Source organism: Argiope bruennichi, chromosome X2 (genome assembly GCF_947563725.1).
Source record: "Argiope bruennichi chromosome X2, qqArgBrue1.1, whole genome shotgun sequence".
Lineage (NCBI taxonomy): Eukaryota > Metazoa > Arthropoda > Arachnida > Araneae > Araneidae > Argiope > Argiope bruennichi.
Genome location: NC_079163.1, coordinates 19,372,904 through 19,400,315, shown reverse-complemented (window position 1 = coordinate 19,400,315; position 27,412 = coordinate 19,372,904). Strand labels below are relative to the sequence as shown.

The 27,412-nt window shown below is 30.1% G+C and overlaps 1 protein-coding gene across 2 annotated transcripts in view; it reads left to right on the top strand.

Moving 5' to 3' along the window:
• Window positions 1–26,025, top strand: part of LOC129960064 (uncharacterized) — an 83,930-nt gene extending 57,905 nt beyond the window's left edge. The window contains exons 5-8 of one of the 2 annotated variants that reach the window (XM_056073123.1): window positions 4,277–4,377; window positions 13,258–14,964; window positions 20,704–20,762; window positions 23,266–26,025. In XM_056073123.1, the coding sequence (XP_055929098.1) occupies window positions 4,277–4,377; window positions 13,258–14,964; window positions 20,704–20,730 (1,835 nt within the window). In that variant the 3' untranslated portion in view covers window positions 20,731–20,762; window positions 23,266–26,025. The remainder of the gene's footprint in view (window positions 1–4,276; window positions 4,378–13,257; window positions 14,965–20,703; window positions 20,763–23,265) is intronic. The other variant, XM_056073122.1, reaches the window with a different exon arrangement.
• Window positions 26,026–27,412: the final 1,387 nt, after the last annotated feature.

Sequence of the window (27,412 nt, the reverse complement as noted above, 5' to 3'; positions counted from 1 at the left end):
AATACATTTACACCTTGGGTCAAGGCTTCTTAAATTTTTAATACTTGTTTCCTAAAATTTTCGAGACCTTGTTTTTGTCAATACTTTTCGTCCTGAAAATGTCTTCAGGACTTTTATCCTGATTTAGTGTCTTAAAGTCAAATGATTCTCAAACAAATTTTTTAGTGCGCACATTTCAGCTGTAATGAAATACACTTCACAATTAACATAATCGACAAAAGTAGTATTTGATATGAACTATTTTCAATTATTTTACTCTAGTATGACTAGTATGATCTCACCAGGGACTATCTCAAAAATGGAGATAAGAAACATTCGGTGGGCCCTCGCTTCAGTTGATTGATAAAGTAGTGTTGTGTGGTTGGGTACCTCCATGCCGATGGCAGGACATATCTCTTACAGGAGAAGTTGTACCGTGCCTGGTGAGGACCATTATGACTGAACTATAATACCCATAGAGTACTAGCGTGACATTTCTGATCATTTATTTCACCCCGAATGTTATAGCAGGGCGGGGTAGCTCTTTTGGGTATTGCAATGTGATTTATATGACCCGCTCCCTAGAAAGCTCTATTATAAAGGGGAAATGGATGATTTCATTTCATTTGATTTCAAAGGCAGAAAGATTGATGGAATTATCAATAACCTGCGATGCTATAAAGATTTTTTAAAAACAATGATGCATATGGGAAGGAATCAATACCAAGCCAAAACAAAGTGCTTGCGAAAATGACGCGTTAATGAACTATGTTTTAAAGAGATTTCATTACAATTCTGTTCCAAACTTTAAAACAATTTACCATTTGGCATTTATTCACTTTTTATACATTTTTATTTAACTTGACTTATTTCTTATTTGTAGATATAGAATTTTTGTTATTGATTAAATTTTATGTGCTGGAGTTCTGAAAGTAAATACAATGATGTGTTCCCGGTGACGAAACAATATGTTTATAGTTTCGGGATTTAGTTATCATTTTATTGATTAATATAATTACACATTGATTCTATACAAGTGACTGCATCTGGGAGTAAGTTTAAAAAGAAAATCGATTTCAAAATTAAATATTATTTATAACATTAATTTTTAATTAAAGTCTAAAAATTAGAAGCTAATCGAATTAAAAGGAAAATCGTTGTAATGTAATAAAAGAAATGAGCATTTTAAGAATGTTTTTATCAAATTTATTTTATTTAAAACTCTTATTCTAATATTTTCTTTGAAAATTATTTTATAACGGCCAATCCAAACTCAGTCGAGGACACTGAATACCGAGTTCGATTGTAATAGGGAAAACCTACTGAGTCAAGGACAATTAAAAAAATGTTTATGAAATTTCTGAAGACTTTAATAATAAAAAGAGCATAATTGAAAGAAAGGAAGAAGGAAAATTCAACTCCGTTTTGTTCGTAGACGGAAATGGATCATGCAGCAGTGGGTTGTTTTTATGACATTTACTTGATTGACGAGCTCCTTGTAGACGAGTCTAACTCTTTCATTCTAAAAAGAAAAATTATTGAAAGAGTTCATTACTATAACCAAGGTTACAAGAAAGGTTTCGGTAATCAAAAGATGCTGCAATATTCTTTTATTTATATATTATTTGTTTTTCTCTTCTTTTTAAAGAGTTTAGATGTTTTGTAAATAAGAATTCCAGCTTGACAGACAGACCATCTTGAAGGATAGACCATCGGTTTTAAATTTTTTGAGGTCGTAGCACTTATTTGGCTTACAAGGTTTTTAGAAACCCAAAATGTAATACAAATATATTCAATAAAAATAGTTTTTTAAAACTTGTTTCTATTAATGTAAATATTTCCATATCAATTATTTTAAACTTTTCAGTTTTATTTTACAATTTATTATTATAAATATGAAATTTTTAAATCAGATTTTTTTTTTCAATTTCATTACCAACAAAATTATAGATAGAGAATCAAAAAATTTTTTTAATTAATTGAATTTCTGGTAGTCAAATTATTAAAATAGTGCATTTTTTTCGAATATATGTTACGGTTAATATGATTAATCGGTTCTTATTAATAATACCATCTAACATCTATTAATAGATTTAGCATATTGACCAATTAGTGCTATATAAAATTGCCCAGCGCAGTCTGTGATACTGGATGAAGTTTAAAAATATTCCTGCCAATACGATATCCAAAATTTTGTTTTGGCATCTAGCGACTCAGGCAGGTTTTGCTCCTCTTCTTGGCTCTTCTAATCTATCTTCATTACTTCTTCTTACTACTTATGCGTATCTAATTTAGAATTCCGAAGTCAGATTCAAACTCGCTCTTTTATTGCTTCAAAATGGAACTTTAATCTAATGTTTTAATATCAATAGATAATAGCACATAATTAAATGTTCCGCTTTAGATTTATTGATTCTAATAATTTTTTGAGATCGTACATTAATTATTTGAAACACTCGTTCAAAACATTGAAAACACTCGTTTTTTGGTGGGTATAAAAGTGACCGATAAATGAGAAATATATTTCAGAATTTGGAACTTTTTCAACTTTCGACTTTCAAATGACTTCCTGTAACTAGGTGAAAAGAAGGAGGACATAAAACATGAAAACAGCATAAATTACTGAAACCGAGAAATATAGTTAACCTAATATAGCTTCAATCATAGAAAGTTTTTCCTAAAACGGTTTACAAATCAGTTTGCAAACTGTTATACCACATTAGAAAAATGATAAGAGTAATAAGTATGTTTTGAAGTTCAAACTTTCATTTATCGTGGAGATTTCATGTTTTTTTTTGTTTTTTTGTTTTTTTTTTGTCTTAATCATGCACTATAATTATATATTTTTCTTTATATACATTTTTAAATAATTTGTATAAACTATATTAGCATGAAAAATATAGAAATGTTCTTAAAATTATTTTTTGTTTTATTAAATGTTCTTATTTATTATTATTTTTTTGGATTAATCTTAAAAATTTTTTAACAAATTTGATGTTAAATGGAGTTTGTTACTTATTAGATAAAATAAAAATACATTGATTCAATAACTTCTACACATTGTTAAGCGTTGCAGCCTCCCCTCCAACCCCTGGATTTTTAAAATTCTAGAATTGCTCTTAAAAAAAAGAGGGCAACGTTTATCTTTGTCTGCTGTCTTATTTCCATAATGACATAACTGCAGCATCACGGAAATAAGACAACAGACAAAGAGACAAATTTTGCAATCTTTAAAAAAATGCAACCCCAAGAAAAGCCACGTGTTGATTCAAAATGAGATGATAATCAAATTAAAATAGAAATGAAAGCAGAAACAATAGAAAGAATAAAAACGAACAATGAAACAAGCGGAATTTTCTCTTCAAAAAATAAATAAACAAAAGGAAATAAAAAAAATCATAAAATTTCCTGATTATAAATATTTTGAAAGGGCGTACACATGAGATTGGTAAGATTGATGAATATAGGGGGTGTGCCAACAATGGCGTTACACTATAAAAGAACTCCTTAATACTTACTTTAAATAAAAATTAAAATTTTGCTAGCAAAAGAGGAATTTCGCAAAATAAAAAAAGACACCAGGCAACATATACAAGGTACAAAAGGGGTATAAAGATGGACAAAAAAAACCCCAATAAAAAATTAAAAGGAAAAAAATGATAGAATGAGGGAGAAATCAAGAGAAAAAGAAGGCGTAAAGTTAAAAGAAGGAAAGGAGCAAAAATTATAATATTAACAATAGAAAAAATGAAATAAATAAATAAAAAAGAAAGATAATAAAAAAAAAGAAAAGAAATAGAATTCATTCCTGTACACATAATTGTACAATTTTGTGTAGTTCATATTATTTAATTGTTTTAAAATGTGTGAACCAAAATATAAAGTATTAGAATTTGTAATGCATTTTTATCAAACACTTTTATTTTATATGCTTCATGCTTGTAATGATGAAACTTCGCAATAGGTTTTTCACATTTTTCTTTATGTATTACAGTTTTGAAATTCTGTTCATTTGTTCTTTCTCGGTGTCAATACACCTTTTTAATATTATCAGAAAATTAATATCAGTTAATAAAGTGATTAAATTAAATTTGGCTCCATAAAAATGGCTCCATCTTTTATCGGAAAAAATTATTCCAAAATTCTATAGTATTTAAAATGATGGATTATGAATTGAACTCTCAAAAGCAGAAAATAATTAAAGCAACAAAAATCTATTTTTTAAAATACTAATAAAAGTGCATTTTTAAAAATGTTCTCATTTAAATTTTTATTATATAAATGAATTTATTTTTAGATACTGTCTACTTATTACTACCAGCTCCTGCTGTCAGACCAACTTATGGATCCTCAAACGTAGCGTATGATTTGAGAAACCGGCGGAGGAGAAGGCGATATGTAAGTTTTTATAATGTTTCCAATGAAGAAAGCCAATGTAATAATCTCACATTCCAATTTTTTTAAATGCATTTATCGAATTTATATCGTAAATATATTTCTAAAAAAAAGGCTCAACAATGTTGGATTACAGTAATTTTGGAAACTGTTATAATTTACAATATATTTTATAGGTATGTCAGTTTGTAAAAGACATTACGCTAAAAGATGGGTACGGATTTCAATAATTCGATCTTATATCGCTTTCAGTGCTGGCGTGGAAAAGCAGTTGCTATGACAAAAGAGAAAGAAAAAATGAATAAATTAAGTCATATCTTTTAAAATCTATTTATCAAAATAGTCTATCCAGATAAAATAATGTCAGCAAGTTTTTGTAACAATATCAATAAATCGTTAATTATCAATTATATGATTAATTTAAAATAATTAAGGATTTTACTTCTGATAGAAGCTACTTCAAAATATGAAAAGGTATTTTATGTCTTGCTGTGGAACATGTTTCAAAATTAATCCCCTATCTTTCATTTAAAATTGAGTTTGTACTTAATATTCAGGGTAAAATAGACGATCTCTTTCACTGTTTCATTTATGACCTTGAAAATATGAAAGGTCATAAATGTATGAAAATATCTAATGTCAAAATATTTAAGTCATAAATTTCATTTATGACCTAAATTGTAAGCAATTCCGAAAAATTACATTAAAAAAAAATGTACAATTTTGAAATGCTGCTATCGCTTCTTAAACTAAATTTTATGAGGCAATATGTGCCACATGTCCGGATTCTTCAAAGTTATTTTCTAATTATTTTGCTGTTTGCTAATGAGGTTTTTGAGGGTTTTTTTTTTTTTTTTTTTTTTTTTTTCCCCTTTAAATCGCTCTTCTGCCCTATTCAAAAGTTATGTCTTAAGAATCAAACATTTTCTTTTTACGTACTAACAAATTTCAAATCGACTTTCTGCTTTCGATTTAAAGAATAACATAAGCCAAGAAAATTTCATCTTCGTTTTAAATAAATCAACGAGGAAATGTTTCCTCATTCTTTTCGACTGATGCATTTGGAGATTGATGCCAAAGCTCTTTCTGTGCTAAAAAACAACTATGCAGAGTAATCGGTAAAGTCTTTATTTTAAATAGAAAACGGCTTTTTGTATAGCCATGGAAGTAATGTGTACTTATAGTAAAGTGACTATGCTGAATTTATGGAGACAGGTTATACCACCCCTACAAGTGAAATAAGAAAGTGACGAAAAACAATAAAAAAATAAAGAAATTTGGCCAAAAAGTCCGATTAGAAAAATATAAAATGTACCATAATAAAAACACAGGAAAACACTTTATCATCAAATTATGAACTTTCTTTCACTTGAAAAAGGGTGCGCCTAAAATTGAAAAATGTATCTCCGTTATTATATCCCTCCCTAGAATATTTCTCAGATTTGTATTATTGTTATTTTTGTTTACTTTCTTACAAATGAAGGAAGGTGGTGTTCCACATACAGATCAGTCCGTTAGCAGTGATAATATAACTTCATACAAAATGCTGGGTATACATGTTGAATCAGAAGATTTTCCTTTTCTAAATTTATTAGCTGAAAATGAATGGACTTTGTAAATATCAATGTGACTGCTGGAATTTTATACACTTGAAGAGGATTGATTAATCCATAATATTATTTGTCATGATTTGACTCCATGTAAGGTTTTGGAAGCAATCATTCTCCATTTTATATCAAAAATATATCTTTATTCCACAACTAACAACATCGCGCGCCTTGTCTTCGGCAACTACTCTCGATGTATTCCTCCGCGCTCTCTGCGAGGCGGGAATACTGAGTCATGATGCGCCTCAAGGCCATTTTATGATTAACGGTTATGAAACACGTGTCATACTTTTGCGCTCTCACACCAAGAGAATTAGAACGATCGCTACACACTCATATGCACAGATATACACTTATAATAAACATTCCTCTTTTGTAGTTTGCTGACTTCAGGATTTTTTTCTTATTATATTCTTCTGTTTCTAAAACTTGATTTATCCTAAAAGTCAAAGCACAAAGAAAGCTAATTTGGACAATCAATGTGCTGGATCATTGGGATTTTAACTTTCATCTTTATTTGAATACAATATTACATCTTTATGAATTTAAAAACACTAATATAAATCATAAAAATATGCAATTCAACAATCATTATATTTGATTATACGTAATTTTTATATAATTCATATATAAAAATATGCAATTCAAAAATTATGAAATTAAATTATTCATAATTTTATATAATTTAAAAACAAAAGCATGAAATAAAAAAAATTATATATTAATATAATAAACTATAACTTATGTAAGGTCTTGCTATACATATACTACTAAGACATGCATATAAAATGAAAAATTAAAAAGGACACACCCCACCCTCCCCTTTAAAAAATAAAAAAATGCACATCACGCGTGAAAATAACACGCCCCAAACCCTTCCCCTTTAAAATAATGTTACAAAGTGTGTTTTTCAGATTTATTATTATTATTGTTGTTGTTTACTTTCTTCGTTGCTTAAATTTCACTTCGCGTTTTTTAACTTGGAAAAACTGCATGAAAATACCGTAGAATACATTTAAAAAAAATTCAGAAGAACCTTTTTCAATTTACGTAAAGTTGGTACTTTTAATCTCAAATTACAGATTGTCTACAAATCAGAGCCAGTTTTTAAGACGTACAGAAACATGAAGATTTTTTCTGTGTTTATTATGGCATAACGTACATTTTTCCAGTTGGAATTTCTGACCGATCTCTGTTATTTTTTGTATTATTTTTTTTAATTTATTAACTTTAATATCTTAAATTTTTAAAAAACATATTATTTTAACTTTCTTATTTCGTACCGTGGAGCGATTGTAACCTGTCTCAATACATGCAGCATAGCCACTTTACTATAGGTATAAGTCAATTATATGAAATGAAATGATATTTTGAATTTAAAAGGACAAAGGAAAAAAGACAACCCTTTCGGGACGAAAGGCCTCTATCCTAGACGTACGCACGGGGTGTAGCATACGTGAAAGTAATCATCCCACAGGACGGGAGTTTTGTGTCACTAAGCCTGATTAAAAAAAAAAAAATCACAAAAAATAAAGTTTAAGTCCTAACGTCGTCATTTTTTCTACCTTTTTTTGATAATTGGTTTATTCATAATACAAGCACATTCTTTCTCTGACAAATAGCATTTTCTTACCGTAATAAAAAGAGAAACGCGAGATATATTCTAAAGCTATGCAAAATGCAAAGAACTGACGGTAAATTCCAAAAAGACTAGTTACAGTTGGATAGTAACAACAAAGAAAGAGAAGAAAAGAATTAGAAATGCGAATGATTCTATCAAGTGGAAAATTACACAACCCAGCTCTGTTTATTTACATTACTCTTACCCCCTTCTCCGCAACAGCTGATGAGTAAAATATATGTCAGTCAGAATATGAGCAAACTCAAGATCAGGATTCTGAAACTATATTTATATCAAAAGTAATGGACACAGGGAGCCATCTAGTGGCGCTTAAAAATTGTTCCAGTTTGAAATGCACATACGCATCATCGCCCCATGAGTTCGATTACCAGAAATGCTCGGGTGGTATGCCCGGCTGTGAGAGACGTTCGTAAATGATGCATATATGACATACCCGTCGCGAGAGGGTTAACTAATCACTCTGTATAATTAATCTGCCTTTATAATCGACAGATTTTAGTGTCAAATTCCATTTTAATTCTCTGATTTTTTTCTAATTCAAGAACTGATGAACTATTTTCGTCGTCCTTTTTAGGCTTTGACTTACTGGTTCAATTGCTACGTGTCCTAGATTTTTAAAAAATAGTTCCACTCCGAGATATTGGTACAGGTAAATAACCTACCGGAAGTACTATCTTTGAATCAAAACAAAAGGGATGAGACTGATTATGTAATCAGTCATTGGGTCGATTGTGTAATCATTCAGGATCTGTTTTAAATAAACTCTGGCACACTCTTTTTTAAGTTTTGGCAACCACGTCTGCCTGCTGTTTGCCAAGTCAAAAGTTTCACACTCAGCATATCATTAGATGCGTGACAGTTTAAAAGGTTTAATATACTCTGGAATTTGCTCAATTATTTCACATTTGTTTGAAAAAGACAAAGATTGCTTTCAATGCAGCTGTCAATTTAGTTTAAATCTGAAATGGAGAATCCGTTGTTGTAAAATGTGTTTTTATGGTGAATATCGACCTTTTTTATTTTCATCTACATTTTTTTTATTTGCATTCATTGGTAATAAAAAGGGATTATGTTTAATGATCGATCATAATGGTTTCATTTACGTAACTGTCGAAAATACATTTTCAGGGGTTATTTTATGTTCGAAGGTGTGGATCATATGATCTATTCCTGATGTTCTGTTCAGAAATGAAATCCTTCAAAGCTTCTCCAACGACAGACCGTTGTTCGATCGCTTTAAAAAGTTTTTCAGAATTCCTACAATTATAATATTAGAAAGAATCATAGTTTGCTAATGATCATACGACTTGAAGATCATTATGATGGAATTGAATAATCACTTTTGAAACTTATTCATAAAAGGCCATTGTTGAGTATTATTGGCCACATAATTCAAGTGAAGAGCTAGTTAGTATGGATTTGCATCTATATAAGTGCAATTGGTTCTACATTATTGTGTCTATCCAGCATCCAGTCTTATACTTAAGATCTAAGACTCCTGTTACTTTGGTGCAAACAATCAATATGTAAATTTGATATCAATTTAATTGTCTTTGATGACTGGTCGTTCAAATTAGTTGGAATCATATATGAACTATACAATAATCAATTGCAAATCCATCTCTTTCTTCTTATATTGTGCCTTTCTATTTACATATGATATAGCATTCGTTCTAGTTATATATAGTTAGTATATAGTCTTATAATTTTTTTTTCAAAATTAACAATTAAAAACATTCATCAGTTGTTGCATATCGACAATTATTCCTTAACGGTTACTTATATGTTGTTCATACTTGTATTGTTTTTCAAAAGTTGTTGCAAGCTGGGTTTCAGATTATCAAATTCTTGGTTCATTTCTGTGTTTTTGAAGGGATTTCTTCACCACATTCGTCCCTATCGGTATCATCAATGTTTATAGCTTGCCTTGTTCTTGATTTTTCACAATCTTAAGAAGAATCTGAAATTTCCAATAGAGCCGCAGCATTACCGGAACTCAATTTAGATAGTCTCATACCAGTTAAGATTTTCAATTTTGTCTTTAATACTCAAATCATTTCTTTATTATATCCATTTTGCTTTCATAATTCAATAGCGAAGAACAGTGGTTTATGGATGTCCAAAAGATTTATGCCAGACCTGGCAGCGTAGCTGTTCGTTTAAACCAATTCAGACCATTTTAGTCCAGGTAAAAGAATATGAAACCCCTTACTGTAGAAAAAGGGCCCCCTAGATTTTTCCTTCTAAGTGGAGCAAGAATTCCATGGACGTCAATCGTTAAAGCTGGTTGAAAATGAATCAAAAGTGAATTCTCTCTTTCAAAGGCCGCGGTGGCCTGGTGGTAAGGTCTCGGCGTCAAATGGAGGTCCTCTCACTGGTACGGTGTCTAAAATCATCACAGCATACACATAGCGCGGCAAAGCAAAATAGTGAGCGGAAAGAGAAGCTCAGTGAAAGAGACCGACGGGTATTGAAGCGAATTGTAATGTCTAAAAAGCGAACAACTGCAGCAAAAGTGACCGCAGAACTCAATACCCATCCGGATTCTCTAGTCTCAGTGATTACAGCTAGAAGGCAACTTCATAAACAGAACATTTATGGCAGAGCAGCAATTTCCAAGTCACTTGTTACATATATTAATTGTAAACGTCGTCTACAGTGGTATAACACTCACAAAACCTGGCCAACTGATAAGTGGAAGAAAGTAATATGGTCCGACGAATAGTGTTTCACACTTTTCCTTACAACAGGTCGGGTGCACGTTTAGAGGACACCTGCCCAAGCGTATAATCGTTATTGTCTATTTACAACCGTCAAACATGGAGGTGGATCTGTCATGATATGGGCAAACATGTCGTGGTTTTCTGCTGGACCAATCGTAATCCTGAAAGCAAGGATCACTTGGTAGAAGTATAGAGAAATTTTAGCTGACCAGGTCCATCCTATAATGCAAACTTTGTTTCTTGCAAGAGATAGAATTTTCTAGGATGATAATGCACCTATCCATGCAGCGAGACTTGTCCAGTCATGGTTTGATGAACACGTGGATGAAGTTAAACATCTGCCTTGGCCCGTGCAGTCACCCGACCTCAATATAATTGAACCATTATGGTCTATTTTTGAGCATTCAATACGGAATCGATATCTTCCATGGGTATCTCTTCCAGAACTTTTACAATATCTCCAGGAAGAATGGTACAATATTCCTCTAAACACTATTCAACACTTGTTTGACAGCTGTATTACATGCCAAAGGCGGTCCTACACCATACTAATAAAGGATTCTTTATAAATCTAAGGTGTTTCCATTATTTTGATAACCACTTGTATATATATTTCCTTACTTTCTTCCCTATCCTCGACTTACAATGTTAATTTAGATTTTATAAGATACTAGATGAAATTTTTTCATGAAAAATAAATTAAAAACAAGTAATAATAGAAAAATATAGAAAATAGTTTTTTTTTTACTGTCTTGCAAGTCATCCATTTTTGTGAAGTTCATTTTTTAATAACATGCAATGTATAAAATTTTGTGCTTGATGTATCTGAAGCATTTTAAAAGATATTTATAAATAATTTTTATAAATGATGTGCTAAGAAAGATGACTATAGCAATTTTTGGAGGTAACATTCAGACATTTTTTTATATATAAAGTTAAACAACAAGCACGATCATACAACCTGAAAGGTTCAGCTCGATGATAAAATATTGTGTAAATTGCAGCAAATTTACTGTATATTTTATTTCCCTTCCTTTCCATAGAGTAATTACTGTCTGCTAATAGCTCTATTTCATGAGATCCGGAAATAAAACGAAAAACTAATTAAAACTTATTTGGTTTGAAGAGAGAGAAAGTAAAGAAAGGAGGAGGGAAGTCGTCTGTTAAGACTTTAGAATAACTAAAATAACAAATCAGTGTTTTATGGAATTATGTGTAATGATTTAATGAAACTTAAACAAAATCCATAACTGTTGACGTATGTTGAGAAAAATTAAACAAAATGGTGATTTTTAACTCAGTAGAAACACCTTTATTTATAAAATTTGATTCCCTATTTCTGCTAATTTACAATAAAATCTCACGTAAATGTTTTGAATGAAACCCTTTTAATTTCAGTTTCCCATATCGCTTAAAGACTACGGATGCAACAGTTTGAAATATTGCTTCATTCCAAATAATATGCAGTTTCTTTTATCTAATTATATTAAATTTAAGACAAAATATATAAGGCTATTATCTTTTCCATATTTGTTCTGTAATTATTTCTTTAGGAGACAAAATACTAAAAGATGACTGTTTAGAAGTGAAGTGTAGTATTTGGTAAACAGAAATAATTTATTTTAACAAATAGATAGAATTAATTTAATTGTAGATTTAATAATTCGTCGTTGTTTCTTATGGCACTTGCCACGGACAAGCTCGCTGTTACGAAGACAACGATTTTAAGCCGGTGGGGGAGCGTCTCTGGTTTTTATAGTAGCTCCAACTAGGACCAAGAGTACGACTTTGCTACTCACACATCGCTCATTCGCTTGCACAAGCCCTTTTTACAGGAGGGCACATTCCCACATCTCACAAATAGAGCAACAACCATGCCGAAACCGAGACTCGAACCCGGGACGCCCACCCCTATGCCAGGAGGCCGGCATTTAATAATTTATTTATAATAAGTAACAATTCTATGATGTTAAAATTTTATTATATATGAGGAATTCTCAGTTAACGAAAACTCAAGGGTTTTAATTAATTAGGGATTTTACAAGTTGTATCTTTAAAATTACTTTCAAGATCCTCCATGGTCATTGTAGAGGGGAAAACAAACACAGATATCTGGTAACCGCAAGAAAGCAGCAGCAACTACAACAACAACAAAAAAAGGACGCATTCTTGTTTTAATATAATGTAATATTGAATTTAATTTACTGATTAAGCATTTTAATGAGCCTAGAGATTCAGTTCAAATCAGGCGAACACTTGGTTAAACAGTGGCGTCTAGTCGAATATAGCCAAATGGATGCTAAAAACCTAACATTCAATGCGTAGTAGAACCTTTCAATATAACTTAAATTTTGCTTATTCTAATTACTATAGAGTAATTTAATTTTTAATCAAGAAATTATTGATAAGATTTTTGATTTGATATAGATAAGTTTTAATTAAGAAACTGTAACAAGCCAACTACTAATTATTAATTAATTTCAATCAAAAATTTTATTTTAAAATGATTCTTTTCGATTATTTTTCTTACTCTTAGTTATAAAGGCATTCTCAAATATAGCTGAACAGTTTAAAAGTCATGGAACTAGAAAGTTAAAATAAAAATTTATGAATGGATGTTGCTTTCATATTTAGACGATAAAACTTAATTGTACAACATCTATTGAATAATCCTCATTTATCAAACATTATCCTTCATTTTGTATTCATTTTTTTTTTTTTTTTTCAGTTTTCGGAAAACTTTTAAAATCACGCTTTTTCCATCTCTGGAAATCTGCATTGTTTCATTAGAACAGTGATTTTGAATGTATTTTTTTGTTGTTTCTGATTATTGTTTTTTTGTTGTTGATGTTTTTGTTTTATTTTTGATTATTATTTTTATTTTTTTAAATCTGTCATTTACTTTTTTCAGGAGGGATATGCAGAATATGCTGTTATACCTGAGAAGACCAATTATTCCGCTAATAGAGAAGAGAGAGACCGACTAAAGAACACAGGATCATATGCGAATCCTTCAAGAAATGATAACCAGTCATATCGCACCAAAACAATGACTTCATTCTCAGAAACAAATTCCTTCAGTCGAGATGGACACAGACGTGTGCCAGAGTCCAATGAAAAGAAGTTCATTACCCCAGGAGAATTAATACAAACAGGAAAAAGCGTGGGTTTGTCGCAAGTGGAACGAAATGAAGGCATCCAAGAAATGCAAAATCTAAAACCTAGAAAAACCCAAGAAATGTGTGGTGTCCATACAGCTAGGACTTCTGAAAAAAAGAACTTTCAGAATAATTCTGATACAAGTTTTCAAGAAAAACAGAGTAAGCCTACAAATTCTGAATGGTTTTCTCAGGAGTCTTTACCAAGTACCAAAGAATCAGTGGAATATCAGAAACAAGTACAAGAAATCACAGGAAACCAAGGGGTCACTGATAATCAGAAATGTCAGGACACAGTAAATCATCTTCTGGTTTCAAAAGAAATGGAAATAAAGCAAGAGAAGAATACTAATAATATAAATGATACGGGTTTAGAATCACTGCAAACTGATTTAAAAATCAGTAAACACTCTGAGAATTCTTTGTATGAAAGCGCCAAAAAAACAGAAGAAAGAAATCTATTGGGTTCAATTCAAAACAGCGATTCGGAAACAATGACTGCTTCGGATAATTTCGTGAAAATAAGTGATAAAATGCTCCATCAAAGCAAAAGTGAAACAGAGAAACATAGTTTACATAATCCAAATGAAGCAGAATCTTCTTCACCACTTCCTGACATATTAAGTACTTTACATAAGACATTGCCCTCCAACCCAAAGACAACAAATAATGATATCTCGAATAAAAATGATAAACATTCTGAATCACCAATCTTCGATAAAACGCCACCTCCAAGCGAGAAATTTTCCAAGTCTAAGGTTATCCTATCTCAGTCACCATACATTTCTCATTCTCTAAACTCAGATACATCTAGTCACGATTCAGAAGCTGAATTAAAACGCCTAACTAATCTGCAATCTTTACGAGCCAACCAATCAATATACAAACTAGCGTACGATGAAAGTATTACTGACCAATCAGAAGCTGACTCTCGGTCACCTAGTCCTGTAGATCCAGAAACTCAAGTGCCAAGAAGTATAATCAGTGAGGAAATTCTCATTCATGAAGCTGATAGTTGTAGCGATGCTGGATCTGAAGATGTTGAACTTATACCTCATCGCTATGAAAGTGAAACATTTCTGAATGAAAGTAAACATATGTATATTAACAAACTTTCCTTAGCAGTCGAACTTTTGCGTACCCAGGAAAGTCTTCCTTATGATGAGCAGTTCAAGAGAGTATCAGGGGAAAGCAATCTTAACCTAAAAGAAACGAACCCAGGTGCTATAGGAGAAGTGAATTTGGGTTTCGTAGAAGATTCATCATCTTCATTTGAAAGTTTTGAAGGTCATACTGACAATCGTATACCCGAAGCGTCGCATAATGTTATCAGTTCCCAGTCTCAGACAAGCAAGAATTCTAGAAATAGTGCAGCTGTTAGCAGCTTTTCGTTTGAAGATGCATGTAATGAGTCGTGTGAAGAAGCTAAGGAAGTAGTGGTAGAGGCAGCTAACACTCGGGTAGGTGTTTTCATAAAAATTTTATTCTCATTGTTTCCTTTAACCTGTTAATCGGACATGACGAACGAAACGAGTATATTACGCGGTTAACAGGTTTATATGAAACGTAATAAACTGGAAAATTGTGTTTGGTAAGTAATGAATATGCATCTTTATAATAAAAGGGCTATGGAGAATATCTCCCTTTCGTGAATGATTTATTAATGAAATTATCTTTTTAGTAAAGGGACAATCCATCGAGTCTAAGCTCATTGGAGTTACTAAACACAAATTTGTATTACTTAATATAACAATTAAAAGAGTGTCCCTGAAAACTGTCCCACCAATTCCACATTTTTGATAAGAAATCCAAATAAAACGCGATTGCCCTATTGCATGTGTATGTATTTGTTATGAAAATATGTAGACACTTATATTTTCTGAAAGAAAATAATTTTAGGAAAACGCCAAAAATGTTCTCTATATTCTTTCAGGATGGTTCCATAAATTTTAACTTGATTTCCTTTATTTTGTAGACTTCTAAATGAACAATAAATATCTCAGAATTCTATGCTAAAGGGACATTTAAGAATGCTTCTATAACAACTTTTAATATTACAGAATGTCCCATAAGGTATGCAGCGTCTAATACAGATTCAGATAGAACACGTCAAGATGAGTATTTTGATGTATAACATGTGGGGTCCCCGAATATATAGCCTCATAGTCTAATTACATGACGACCGTTAGTTACGAATCAGATAGTTTGTACTCCAAATTACGATGCATACGACGATTGCACAACATGGTAGCTTCCTTAGGTGACTATGGAAATGTGTGGTAACCAATGAGAGGAAAAACGCGTCTGCAAGTAAATATGCAAATTCCTATGTGGTTCTGTTCCCTTACAAAATTCAAATCAATCACCATTGACCGATTTGATGGTTTAAGCAGATTTGATTTTGCAGACACGATAATTAATAAGGTTGAATGTGGTGAAATTAATTTAAATCGGATCTGGTTCAACGACGGAGTGCATTTCCACCTTCCAGGATATCTTAACAAATAGATCTGGAGATTCTGGGCTACTGAAAATTTTCATCATGCAACAGTTCGGCCACTGCACCCACTTAGACTTACTGTTTGATGTGCGTTATCTGCCGAACGCATCATTGGGACAATTTTTTTTATTGAATATGTCACCAGTGAAGCTTATTTTGACTTGTTGAATGATGGTGTCATCCTGTTCTTGCATGGCATAAATAAGATAAACGATTGTTGGTTTATGTAAGATGGTGCTAGACCTCACCACACTCAGAGAAACTTCCATCTCTTAGCGGAATATTTTCACGGTAGACTGGTCGGGTTGAATTCCGTTATGAGAACAGGTAATGGTGTAGAGTAGCCACCTTACTCTTCGGATCTTAACCCGTGCGACCTTTTTCTTATGGGGACGTCTGAAAGACATAATGTATCCCACATAGCCCTCAACATTCGACGACTTGAGAGCAGCAATAAAAATCGATGTCAAAGAAATTGGAACATATATTTTGCAGAAAGCAATTGCGAACTTCGATTCCAGATTTCACTATGTCATTTACTCGAACTGCCGACATTTCGAAAATCTATTGAATTGAAATTTCTCAATAAACATTGATTTCAACCTCTCTATTTTCTCATTTCTTGAGGTTTCCATGGCACAAGCTTCACACCTTAAATAGACTGTGACGATATATTCGAGGACCCCACATGTTGCATATCAAAATACTCATTATGGTGTGTTCTATCCGAATCTGTAAATATTAGACTCTCAGTACCTCATGGGACACCTTGTATTTATTTAATTTCTTTTCTTTCGAATTTTTTTCTTTTTTTAAAAAAAATAATTAATTGCTCCTGAAATCTTTTTGTAATGAATATTATCAGAGTAATTGCTAAATGCCTCTTCAGTTTGTAACATATATATATACGGAGTGATCCAGAAGTCTAGAACAATGTTAAAAACCTATAATTTGTAAATGAATAAAAATATAATAATGCTATATGTGTGTGTTTGTGTGTGCGTGCTTGCGTGTGTGTGTGCGCGCGTGTGTGTGTGTGCGTGCGTGTGTGTGCCACGAAACCAAAATTCATTGCCACTTTAGTTTATGTTAAGTGTTCTCAGACTTTTACAATTTTTTTCCACGCTAACAAGAATAAAAATACATATATATAAGAATCAGCATAAAAAATTTCTAATTAAAAATCAATGCATCTCATATGTAATATTATATATGAGTATGAGTTTAGTATAAAGAATAGAATATTTTAAATTTATGTTATTCAATTATATTCGCTAACGAAAACGCCAAAATTATAATAAAATATAAATATGACATAAATAGTGAGTAATAATATAAAATGGCAAATATTTATTTATTATTGATAAGGATTGATATGATGAATGTAATCAATTTCAACATGTTGGACTTTGTATGAGCTTAAGGCAAAAGGCAAAAATATATGTATCGATTAAAAAAGATTAAAAATACTAAAAAGAGTGCCATTTTAAATTGATCTGAGTTTTGAGTTGATAATATAAACGGTCAGTTGCTTATCATTTCATGGAGAGATACTTTACATTATATATGAAAATGAGTGGAATTACGGCTTTCTAATATTCAATACGTAATTCCTCATCCAGGAATACAATATTAGAAAAGGAACTATGCTTATTATTTTTTTCGTAGTAAGACCATCATCTGAGGTAGTATGATACAACGTAGTCAATATAAATTTTACTAAAGCTGTGAAGAGGTCTGGATTAACTCAATAAATGACGATACTTTGAATATTTGTATTGTATTTGTATTCCATCTATGATCTTTGTCTTATCCCAAGTAAAATATACATACGACAACTGCAGAACCATTTGGTGATTCAAACTGTAAGCTAGGGAATCAATGAATTTTGGTTTCATGACAAAAAATAAATAAATAAAATTCATGACAAAAAATAAATAAATAAAATTCATGACAAAAAATAAATTCTATTTGCATACGGAATCATCTATTATATTTTTTGCGAATTTAATTTGAATTTAATTTTCATTTTCAACTCATTTTTAAAAAAACTGCTTTGATCATTTGCATCACCGAGTATTTACTCACTTTCATCATAAAAAGTTCTATTTTACTATTTCTTGTTCATATAAAATAAAATGAATGAAATGAGTTTCGAAAAACGCTTTTATTAATGACTTATAAAGTAGAATATTTTATTTTAGTTATTTTCTACATTTCAATATTTAATTTTAAATTCATTATTATAAATGTTACAGAATACTGAAATCATTATCGTCTCGAATTCACTCTTAAATGACGTCCTTAGTATGGAATTGAAATTTAACTAAATTTATCTGTTAATTTAATAATTGAATTATGAAAAAATAAAGTATTATCATCGAGAATGCACATTTGTTCAAAATTTCCGAACCGAGAAATAAGCGAAAAATGGATTACAAAATCTTTGCAAACATGAAACAAGTCAAGTTAAATAAAAGTGTTTAATGCTCCTTATTAACATCACTCGAAAAATACAGAGACGTAAGGTAGGTGAGTATGTTGAAAATCCTTTTTTGAGAAAATATGACATTTTTTTAAAATTTAATATTCTTAATTTTCCAACAGTTTTCCTTATAAAACCGTTTTTTTTTTAATTTTTTTTTTCTAAATCTATTTTTTGGGGGGAGATAATACTGATTTTATATTTGAATTTATGCAAGTTTTAATCCTATTTTCTGAAATTTTAACCTTTGTTTTATTTTTACGAATACTTTTATTACGAATATTTTTACGAAAAAAACCTTATAAATTAAATCCAATACATTTTTGTTCAAATTTGGTGCTATAATTTCTTAATATGTTCTGTAGTTTCTGAACTGGAGAATATGTAATGTATTCATTTACAGATATATATTCTACAGTTGTTTTGATGCCCCACAACGCGAAAAAAATTAAAAATTTCATATTATTTATCAATCGAATTCCAATATTTAAAGGATGGTTAGAAATATAGCTCATTTTTTATTTCAGAAATTAGGCAATATATTATTTAAAAAGTTTGCAAAATTTTAAGCAAATCATTTGATAAACCTCTAAACTGAGAGATGTTTGTTTTACGTCTCTTTTTAGCCAAGAAACAGCTTTTTTCCCCAATTTATTTGAAACTTTTTTCATTTAATTGACATATTTTTGTTTCGTAGATGTTTTTTCAATCTTTTTATTTTAATACAAAATAACTGTTATAGCGCGTTTTTCAAATAAGCATCCCGAATATAATCAGAAACCTTAAGGGGACAATGGACTGTAATATTGAGTCAGGGTTATGCAATTTTTTATGCATATGTATTTAAATATAAATACGTCAAATTCTTAAAAAAACATTTTAAAACGAAATATATTATTCTTAAAAAGTTAAAAGACATGTAATTTTTAAAAATTTCAAAACATTCCAGGCGTATTAATTTTTTTTTTCTATTTTTCTTATTATCCAATGTAAATGTATTTAGAACAAAATTACGTATGATTTTGTAATTCCAATTAAATGTTAATGTCTTAGAAATAATTTTATGCACACTTACCGAATTTTTATAGGAACTTTATGTTTTTTATGAACTAAAATTGACTTTTAACGAACTAAAAAAAAAGAAAAAAAATCGAAACGTAAAAGGCATCCCCATTTTTTTTAATGTTTGACAAAAATCTTTATTGTCGATTTCATTTAATAATTAATTGAAAAATTAAGACATCTGGAACATTTCAAATATATTTAAAGCTAATTACAACATCGTTTTGAGAAAAATCTTTAGGATATACTTTTTCCCCTCTTAACCCTTCAAATATTTATTTTATTGAACAATACGTTTTATAACACTATTTTAGTTGAATATAAACATATATTTTGGTGAAGAAACGATAAAAATAAAATTGTACGTTTTCATCCATTTTTGCTTATTTCAAAGTCCACTGTCCCCTTAATATAAAAAAAAAAGTCTTTTAAAAATCAACATTTTTTTCCATTTCATTCTTTCATCATACTCTATTATATGAATACAATGTGTTTGAAAGGAAAAAAAAAAAAAAAAAAAAAAAAAAAACCAGAAATATTGACATTCACACAAAGAATTTTCAGATTTGGCTAACATTCAAATGAAACAAAAAATATGGGTTCAATATTTCAGTTATATCGCTTAATGGCAAAATGTTTAAGTTTAGTACACCAATTTTTTACTAAGAAATGGTGAGAACCAATATTTTCAATTTTTAGCAAAGGTAAGAGATTTTTTTAAGCAAATGCGTGTTAAAACCATTCCAATCCTTTATCAATATTTAAAAATTTAAGAATTATTTATTCGACACTGTACTTTTGAAGAATAGAAGTGAAGTAAGTACTACTATTGAATGCTTGGTGGTGGTATTTGGTACTAATCATATGCTTCATATTTCAAATGTAAAACATTTTTCTTTCTATATCTCATTTCCGATCTAGCTGTGCTTATTAAAAATTCTAAAAAAATCACCTGACTAATAGGTTAATTTAGTTCTTATGCAGTTTTTTAGAATGTTCTTAAATAAGATTTCCCTAATGAATCTTATGCTATGTAAAGATGTTTATATATTTTGCATAAATATAATTAGTTGCAATGTTAGTAGAATAGAATGCGTTAGAGTAGAAAATATCTATTTTTTAAAAGTACTACAAAATTTAATCTATTTTTAGATATGTACTATGTGTTCTGTATCCTGACTGCATGCCGTGTAGTTCCGTCCTCGAAAATGGTGAGGAATTTCCACTAAATATGAATTAAATATCACCTTTATATTTTTTTTAATTTCATATACCCTCATATAAACTATAACAGGCAAGATAAAAGTTGTAAATATCAAAGAAATGCTAAAGAAAATGCTACAATAATAAATAATTTCATTCTTGATTGAATTTATTATAAAATATTAATGGTCTGTAATATTTTATCCTTGTGTTAATTTACGGATAGTCAATATATAGCTTTTTAAGTTTTTTTTTCAGTTAGTTTAAAGTTTTGAACTAATATTTCCAAAATAAAAAAAGTTAAATTATAGTTAAAAACTATTAAAATAATGAGATAAGATCTATGTCTCCTCACTTTTTGTGTACCCACAAGGGTGACGAGAACAACCACCATATCGGAAGCTTATCATCCTCTATTCTGAAGTACCCCTTGTGGGACAAAGGGTATAAGGGGGGGGGGAATCTCAGATTTATTTTAAATATCGTCCAAAACTGTGTCAATGAAAAAAAAAATCAATTTGATTGAAACTTCAGATCTCTCAAATAATTCAAATGTTGATATGTTTTAAGAGAAACTTTATATCGCATATTTTTTTTATAAAGAAAATTTTTGCAAAGCTGCTCTATGGCACAGTGGGGGTAAGTAGCACCCAAAACGCAATATGATTTTCTAGTCATCACTCGTGACTTAATAAGGACAATCCTCGTCAGGGGCATGGCATTATTTTTCGTTTTCTCACATTATTTGCACAAACACGCTAAAGATTTATTTTCTTGGCATTCTGCTTCTAAGACTGTTGTTCAGAATTATATTCCCTTGCCCCTTGTCGATAAGGTAATACGTTGCTTTAAAAGTTCATAGTAATTGTTTTGCAATTAAAAAATAAAGAAAGGAAAGGAAAAGCTAGCACAAATCTATGGCCGAGGCCGATTTAGCATGAAATCACTTTTTGGGACCTCTATTACCCTATGAGTCTTCTTAAAGCGAAAAGGAAATATTTATAATTGTATTTTAGAAAGCAAAAAATGTAGTTGATCACCTAAAATGTTGGAAAAATGCTGTAAGCTCATCTTTACAAGCTAATAAATTGTATAGTACAACATCGTACCCCGTATAATCAAAATAATATCCATATAATACATTCAAGACGAAAGGGATAAATTTAGTATACTCTATTCTGCAGACAATAATAATAATATAGTATAATAAGTTTAACTGCATATTCTTCAGACCAGATGATTTACCCTACTAATAATGTCCAGTCCCTCTGCATTTAGCACATACGCCATAGCTTAGAGCATTACTTGTTGACACATGTACTCAAATAGCAACACTCGCATTAAATTTTGCAACATTGGTTTCTGTTTTGATAATTTTAAATGATATGGATATCTATTTCAAAAGTAATCCAAAACACGGCTTTTCTTTGATTTCAGATGACTTTGTATTAGCACTCATGTAATCTTGTCCTGAGGACTTCGAATATGTCTTACTGTATTTTGCGTTGGCTGTTGCTATATTGTCTTCAAGCTTAGGCTGTCGTTATGGAGACCAATGAAGGAGTTGTTGAAGCACTTACTTGTTTGAAAAATCAATCGATTGAATACCGGAGTAACTGACTGGTTGCAATATGCCCATAATCCATTTGTACGGTTGCTGATTATGAGTTTATATTTGAACTTCTACAGCCAGATGACATCAGATGTCTATGGCTGACATTATTCATACTGGTGTTCATACTATTTTGATCAATTCTTGCACATTTTTTTTCACGACCAGTAAATCGCTGTAACAATTATAAAAACACTATTATAAGAAATATACATTAGCCTAATTTTCTGCTCCAAAGAATTTACCTTGCTCATTTTCTGGATTTTTCAAGATATTCCATTGTATTATTCTCTAAGTTTCCTTTGAAATTATAAGTTTTATTTAGTTTCACTCACTCTGAAATTCTTAATATCTACAAATGAATGTTGCTTACATTTTTAAAGAAAATTTTTCATATTCACTAACAAGTTTTTTTAGCCAAGTTTGTAAACCGAAAAATGAAAGGGGAAAATTCGGAATGAGAAATTCTGTATAAAGAATTTATAGCAGAATCGAATACAAGTAATTTTAATTGTTTCCCTGTTATTCCTCAAGTTTAAAAGATCAGTTTTTAGACGTCATCATATAATAATGATTTACTTGCTGTGAATCATTTTATTTTTATTCTTTATAGTAATTATAATGGCTGAAAATGATAAAATATTTTTTTATAACAATAATAAAAAAAATCATTTTTTTTGTTTTGGCTCAATTTTATTTTATGAATAACTATAAAAAGTTCTCAGTTCTCTTACCTAGCATTGCTTTTGCTATCTGGCTTGGGTTTATTTTCTCTTGCATGGCTTTATTCCCATTTTGCGAAATTTGAAATAAAAAATCATGATGATATGACCAATTCTTATACATATTTTAATTTTTTGTATGGAAATTGTTAATGGAGATTTTTTTTTTTGTTACAGGACAATACAGAGGGAGTGAGAGCTGGTTATCGCAGGTTCCAAGTACAGTTTCGTCATTATTTTACTCCAAGAGCTGCGTTAGTAAACCCCTGTCTTTGTTGTGTCATTATGTGAAATAGAAACAATTCTTTGTTATCATACTGAGTGGAAAATATATTGTTTTTAATTATTGTATGCATATCATGTACGCAAAAATCTGTTTTGACTTGTTTTAAATAATAAAAGATTAAGTTGAAAAAAATGATACAAAATGAAATAAATTTTCCACTTTAACCCATTAGCTGCCGCGATCCACATTCGTGGATTTTGGAATTTAACATTCGCCATTCGACGCGAAAAATAAATTTGGTACGTCTGACTGTTTAGTTTCATTCTACATATATACACATTTTATATATATTGTATGTAATAGAAAGTGTGCATTCTGTGTAGGCGAATAACTTGAAATTCGTCTGTAAATTGAACGGAACAGAATTGTCACATTTGTAGCATTATATTTTCGGTTTGGTTTTTATATAATAACAAAATACCGCTCATAAAGATGTAATTTAAAAGCTAAAGAGCGATCTGTTACTTAGTCTTTTGTTTCTTATTGAAATGATTTTATTGATCATTTTATAACGATTTCCTTCTTCAAAAATATCAAATATTTTCAAAACAAAATTTAATATGTATATAATTATATTGTTAGACAACTTTTTATGTATATATAATTTATTCGAACAAAAATTTAAAAAAATGGCAGTTAATGGGTTAATATAAATATTCATTTGTTTTGAACATCATTCATTTTAATCATTCATGTTTTTTTAAATTTAATTTTCCATTGCCGCTGTGATGTAATTTGATTGAAAATTTCTTCCTTTCTAATTACTTCAACCATTTTTATTTTCCAATGCAAGCAATTTAAGTTCAAATAATATATCATCATTGTTATTAGAAAAAGTCAGACATTTTTAATGGAAGGAACTAATTAATAAGGTTCTTCTGAAAAAGTAGAAAGGGTCGCCGTGGCTTAGAGGTAAGGTCCCGGCTTTGGAACAAGCGTCCTCCGCTGGTGTGGTGCGGAAGTTTGAAGAGGGGGTACCAACTTAAGTGTCGTCCTCGTCATCTGACCGCGGTTCAAAATTACAAGGTCCGTCACAAAATAGCCTTAGTGTTTCTTTAAAAAAAGGGACGTTAATATAATTGAACTGAACTGAACTGTGAAAAAAGAATGAGGATTATTTAATATTAGTATATTTAGTGAAGTTTTGTAAAGATGAACATAACTATTTTTTTCTATACAATATACATTCCGTGTTTTAAAATATTACATGAGAAAAAATTAATTATGAGCTGTTGTATTCGGGAAGTAATATTCTACTAGCAAAGTAAAGAAATATTGTACATATTATAAACAATATAAGACTTCGTTGTACCTCAAATGTTTGTATGCTACAACAAATGAATACTCCTTCCTTCATTATGGTTATTTGCTAACATTCTTTCTTAAAAGCAGTAGATATTTTTAACTAAAGATTGTAGATACATTTAGTGTGCACTGGTCAGTAAAAATTTTCAATGTCAGTCGAAAACATTTACGATAATCAAATATTCTAGATTAATCATCACAAGGTAAAACTCTTAAAGAGTTAAATTTCCATTTTTCAAATTTTCTCAAATAGCGATAACTTCTGTTTCTAAAAAATTAATTTGAATGAATACTGTTTTGAAAACTGGAAATAATAAAATAATCATAGGTCATTCGTGTGTCGTTCGTTTCAAGTGCATAAAAAAATAAATAAATAAATAAAAATAAACAAAAAAACATGAATTAGCTACCAAGAACATTTTATTGTCATCAAATTAAATATTCCGCTTTGATTTATAAGAAATGGATTTAGGATGGAAATAAAATGTATTAAAATTACAGTTAAAAATAAATTTATTTAAAAAGGTTTTTTTTTTTTTTTTTTTTGTAAATTTTTGGTGATGGACGCTCATTTTAGCGGGCAAATTATGTATTAAATGATACCATAAATATAAAAATGGCATATATAACCATGTAACGGATGCACCCATTCTGAGAAATAGAAAAAAGAAACTTTAATTCCGAAATTGGTGTATGATTCTACAATAATATTTGCCGGCGTCCTGGCATAGGGGTAGCGCGTCTTCCCCGTGATCTGGGCGTCCCGGGTTCGAGTCCCGGTTTGGGCATGGTTGTTCATCTGTTGTTCTATCTGTGAGATGTGTGAATGTGCCCTCCTGTAAAAAGGGGTTGTGCAAGGTGATGAGTGAGTGGCAAAGTCGTACTCTTAGCCCTAGTTGGCGCTGCTATAAAAAATAAGAGACGTTCCCCTCAGGCTTAAATCGCTGTCTTCGTAACAGCGGGCTTGTCAGTGGCAAGTGCCATAAGAAACAAACAATGATATTTTTCCAGTTAAGATGGTTATTCAATATGTGTTTTTTCCCATTGGAAAAAAATGCTTATTCTCAATTGATGTGGCAATGATTTTGATATAAAATCTCTTAAACACGAATTGGATTAATTCAAGAAATTATAATTTTGATGTTCACACCTATAGACACACTTTAATTTATAGCGTATACAAGTCACACAGAAGCACAGATTTAGTGAATTTCTAGTACTTTTCTTTAGTAATTTCAGTAGCTGAATTGATAAAATATGGCTAACATGTACCTATAGTTTGTTAAGTAGTGTCGATATGATGTCATCAGATAGCAAAATACAATAAAATTTTAGGTTCTTTTGTTTCCTGCCTCTATTTCTTTTAATCAAAACCTGGAATAAAAATATTACTTTAGAAATAAAGCGTTAAAAATTATGATCGATATGGTTCTTAAATACATGACAATGTCAGATTATATCGTTTTGATTTTTGGTAAGAGATGAAATATAATATGCAACTAAAGTTTGTTAGAGTGAATTAATATTCTAGCATTTTTAGTTAGCATTTTCCCTAAGGAAAAAGTACAGGATGATCATAAAATAACATGAATGCTTGGAGATCGATTATAAAAAATATATCCAGTTTAATGTAACTAATTAAATGTTGTTCTACATAATTCCGATACCATTCTATCAACTTAGATACTAAATTGTGAAAAAAAAATTATTTATTGCCATTTGCGATGTGGTGTTGTACACACAGTCTACTGAAAAAATTATAGAAACCACAATTTCCACAACAAATATTATTTCGACATCATTGATACATGTGGTTTAATGAATTTACACCACTTTAATTTAGAATTATGAAATTTGCATGGGTATTTGCACTTTGTGCGAATATTCAGAATGCCTAATTTAATGGCATTATGCAAATTTTTGCAATTTTCCCAGCTGTGCTTGATAAGCTCAACAGTTGCTATTGCTTGGTAAAGTTGTATGGACGTCTATAAATACTGTATTATGTGGCAGAACATGAAATTCAAATAATGCCTTTTTTGAAGTAGCCGAGAAGGCAACTAATTGAACCACATGAATCAACGCTACCAAAATAAAATTATTTCTAAAAACTGTTATTTCTGTCGTTTTTAAAACTAAATGGCTAGGGCATCTGCGTGTATAGCGCTATACTGCTGACAGGGGAAGGAAAAAAAATAAAATTTTGTTTGTTTGTTTTTACTGTAACTTCCCATTTTCCGTTTAAAAAGCAAGATGCATATTTTGGGCACATAAGAATATATTTAATGATCGGATACACCAAACAATGCTTGTAGTAGAAATTGCATTTTGAAAGCGAATAACTCATAAATTATTTGAGATTTTTTCTGGTTAAAATATTAAATAAAACATATACAAGTTTATAAAATCTGATTTTAAATGTAACTTTATAAAATCAAATTAATATACACCTGAAATTTTTGAAGAATAATTAAAATTGTAAAAAATAAGTTCAAATGAGTTGGAGCAATATTGAGGCCACATTTGTAAGTTTATTTCACTTTGGCTTCAAAACAGATATCAAAAATACTTTAATCAGATCAATACAATAAATGTAAATTTAGGATTTTAAATTACAAAAATAAAAGGCGATTTACATAAGAAAATTCATTCGAAATCATCTGATTAAAATAACTGCATAAATGTAATATTTATGGTGATGAAATTATTCATCAGCCAAATTAACATTTTTTC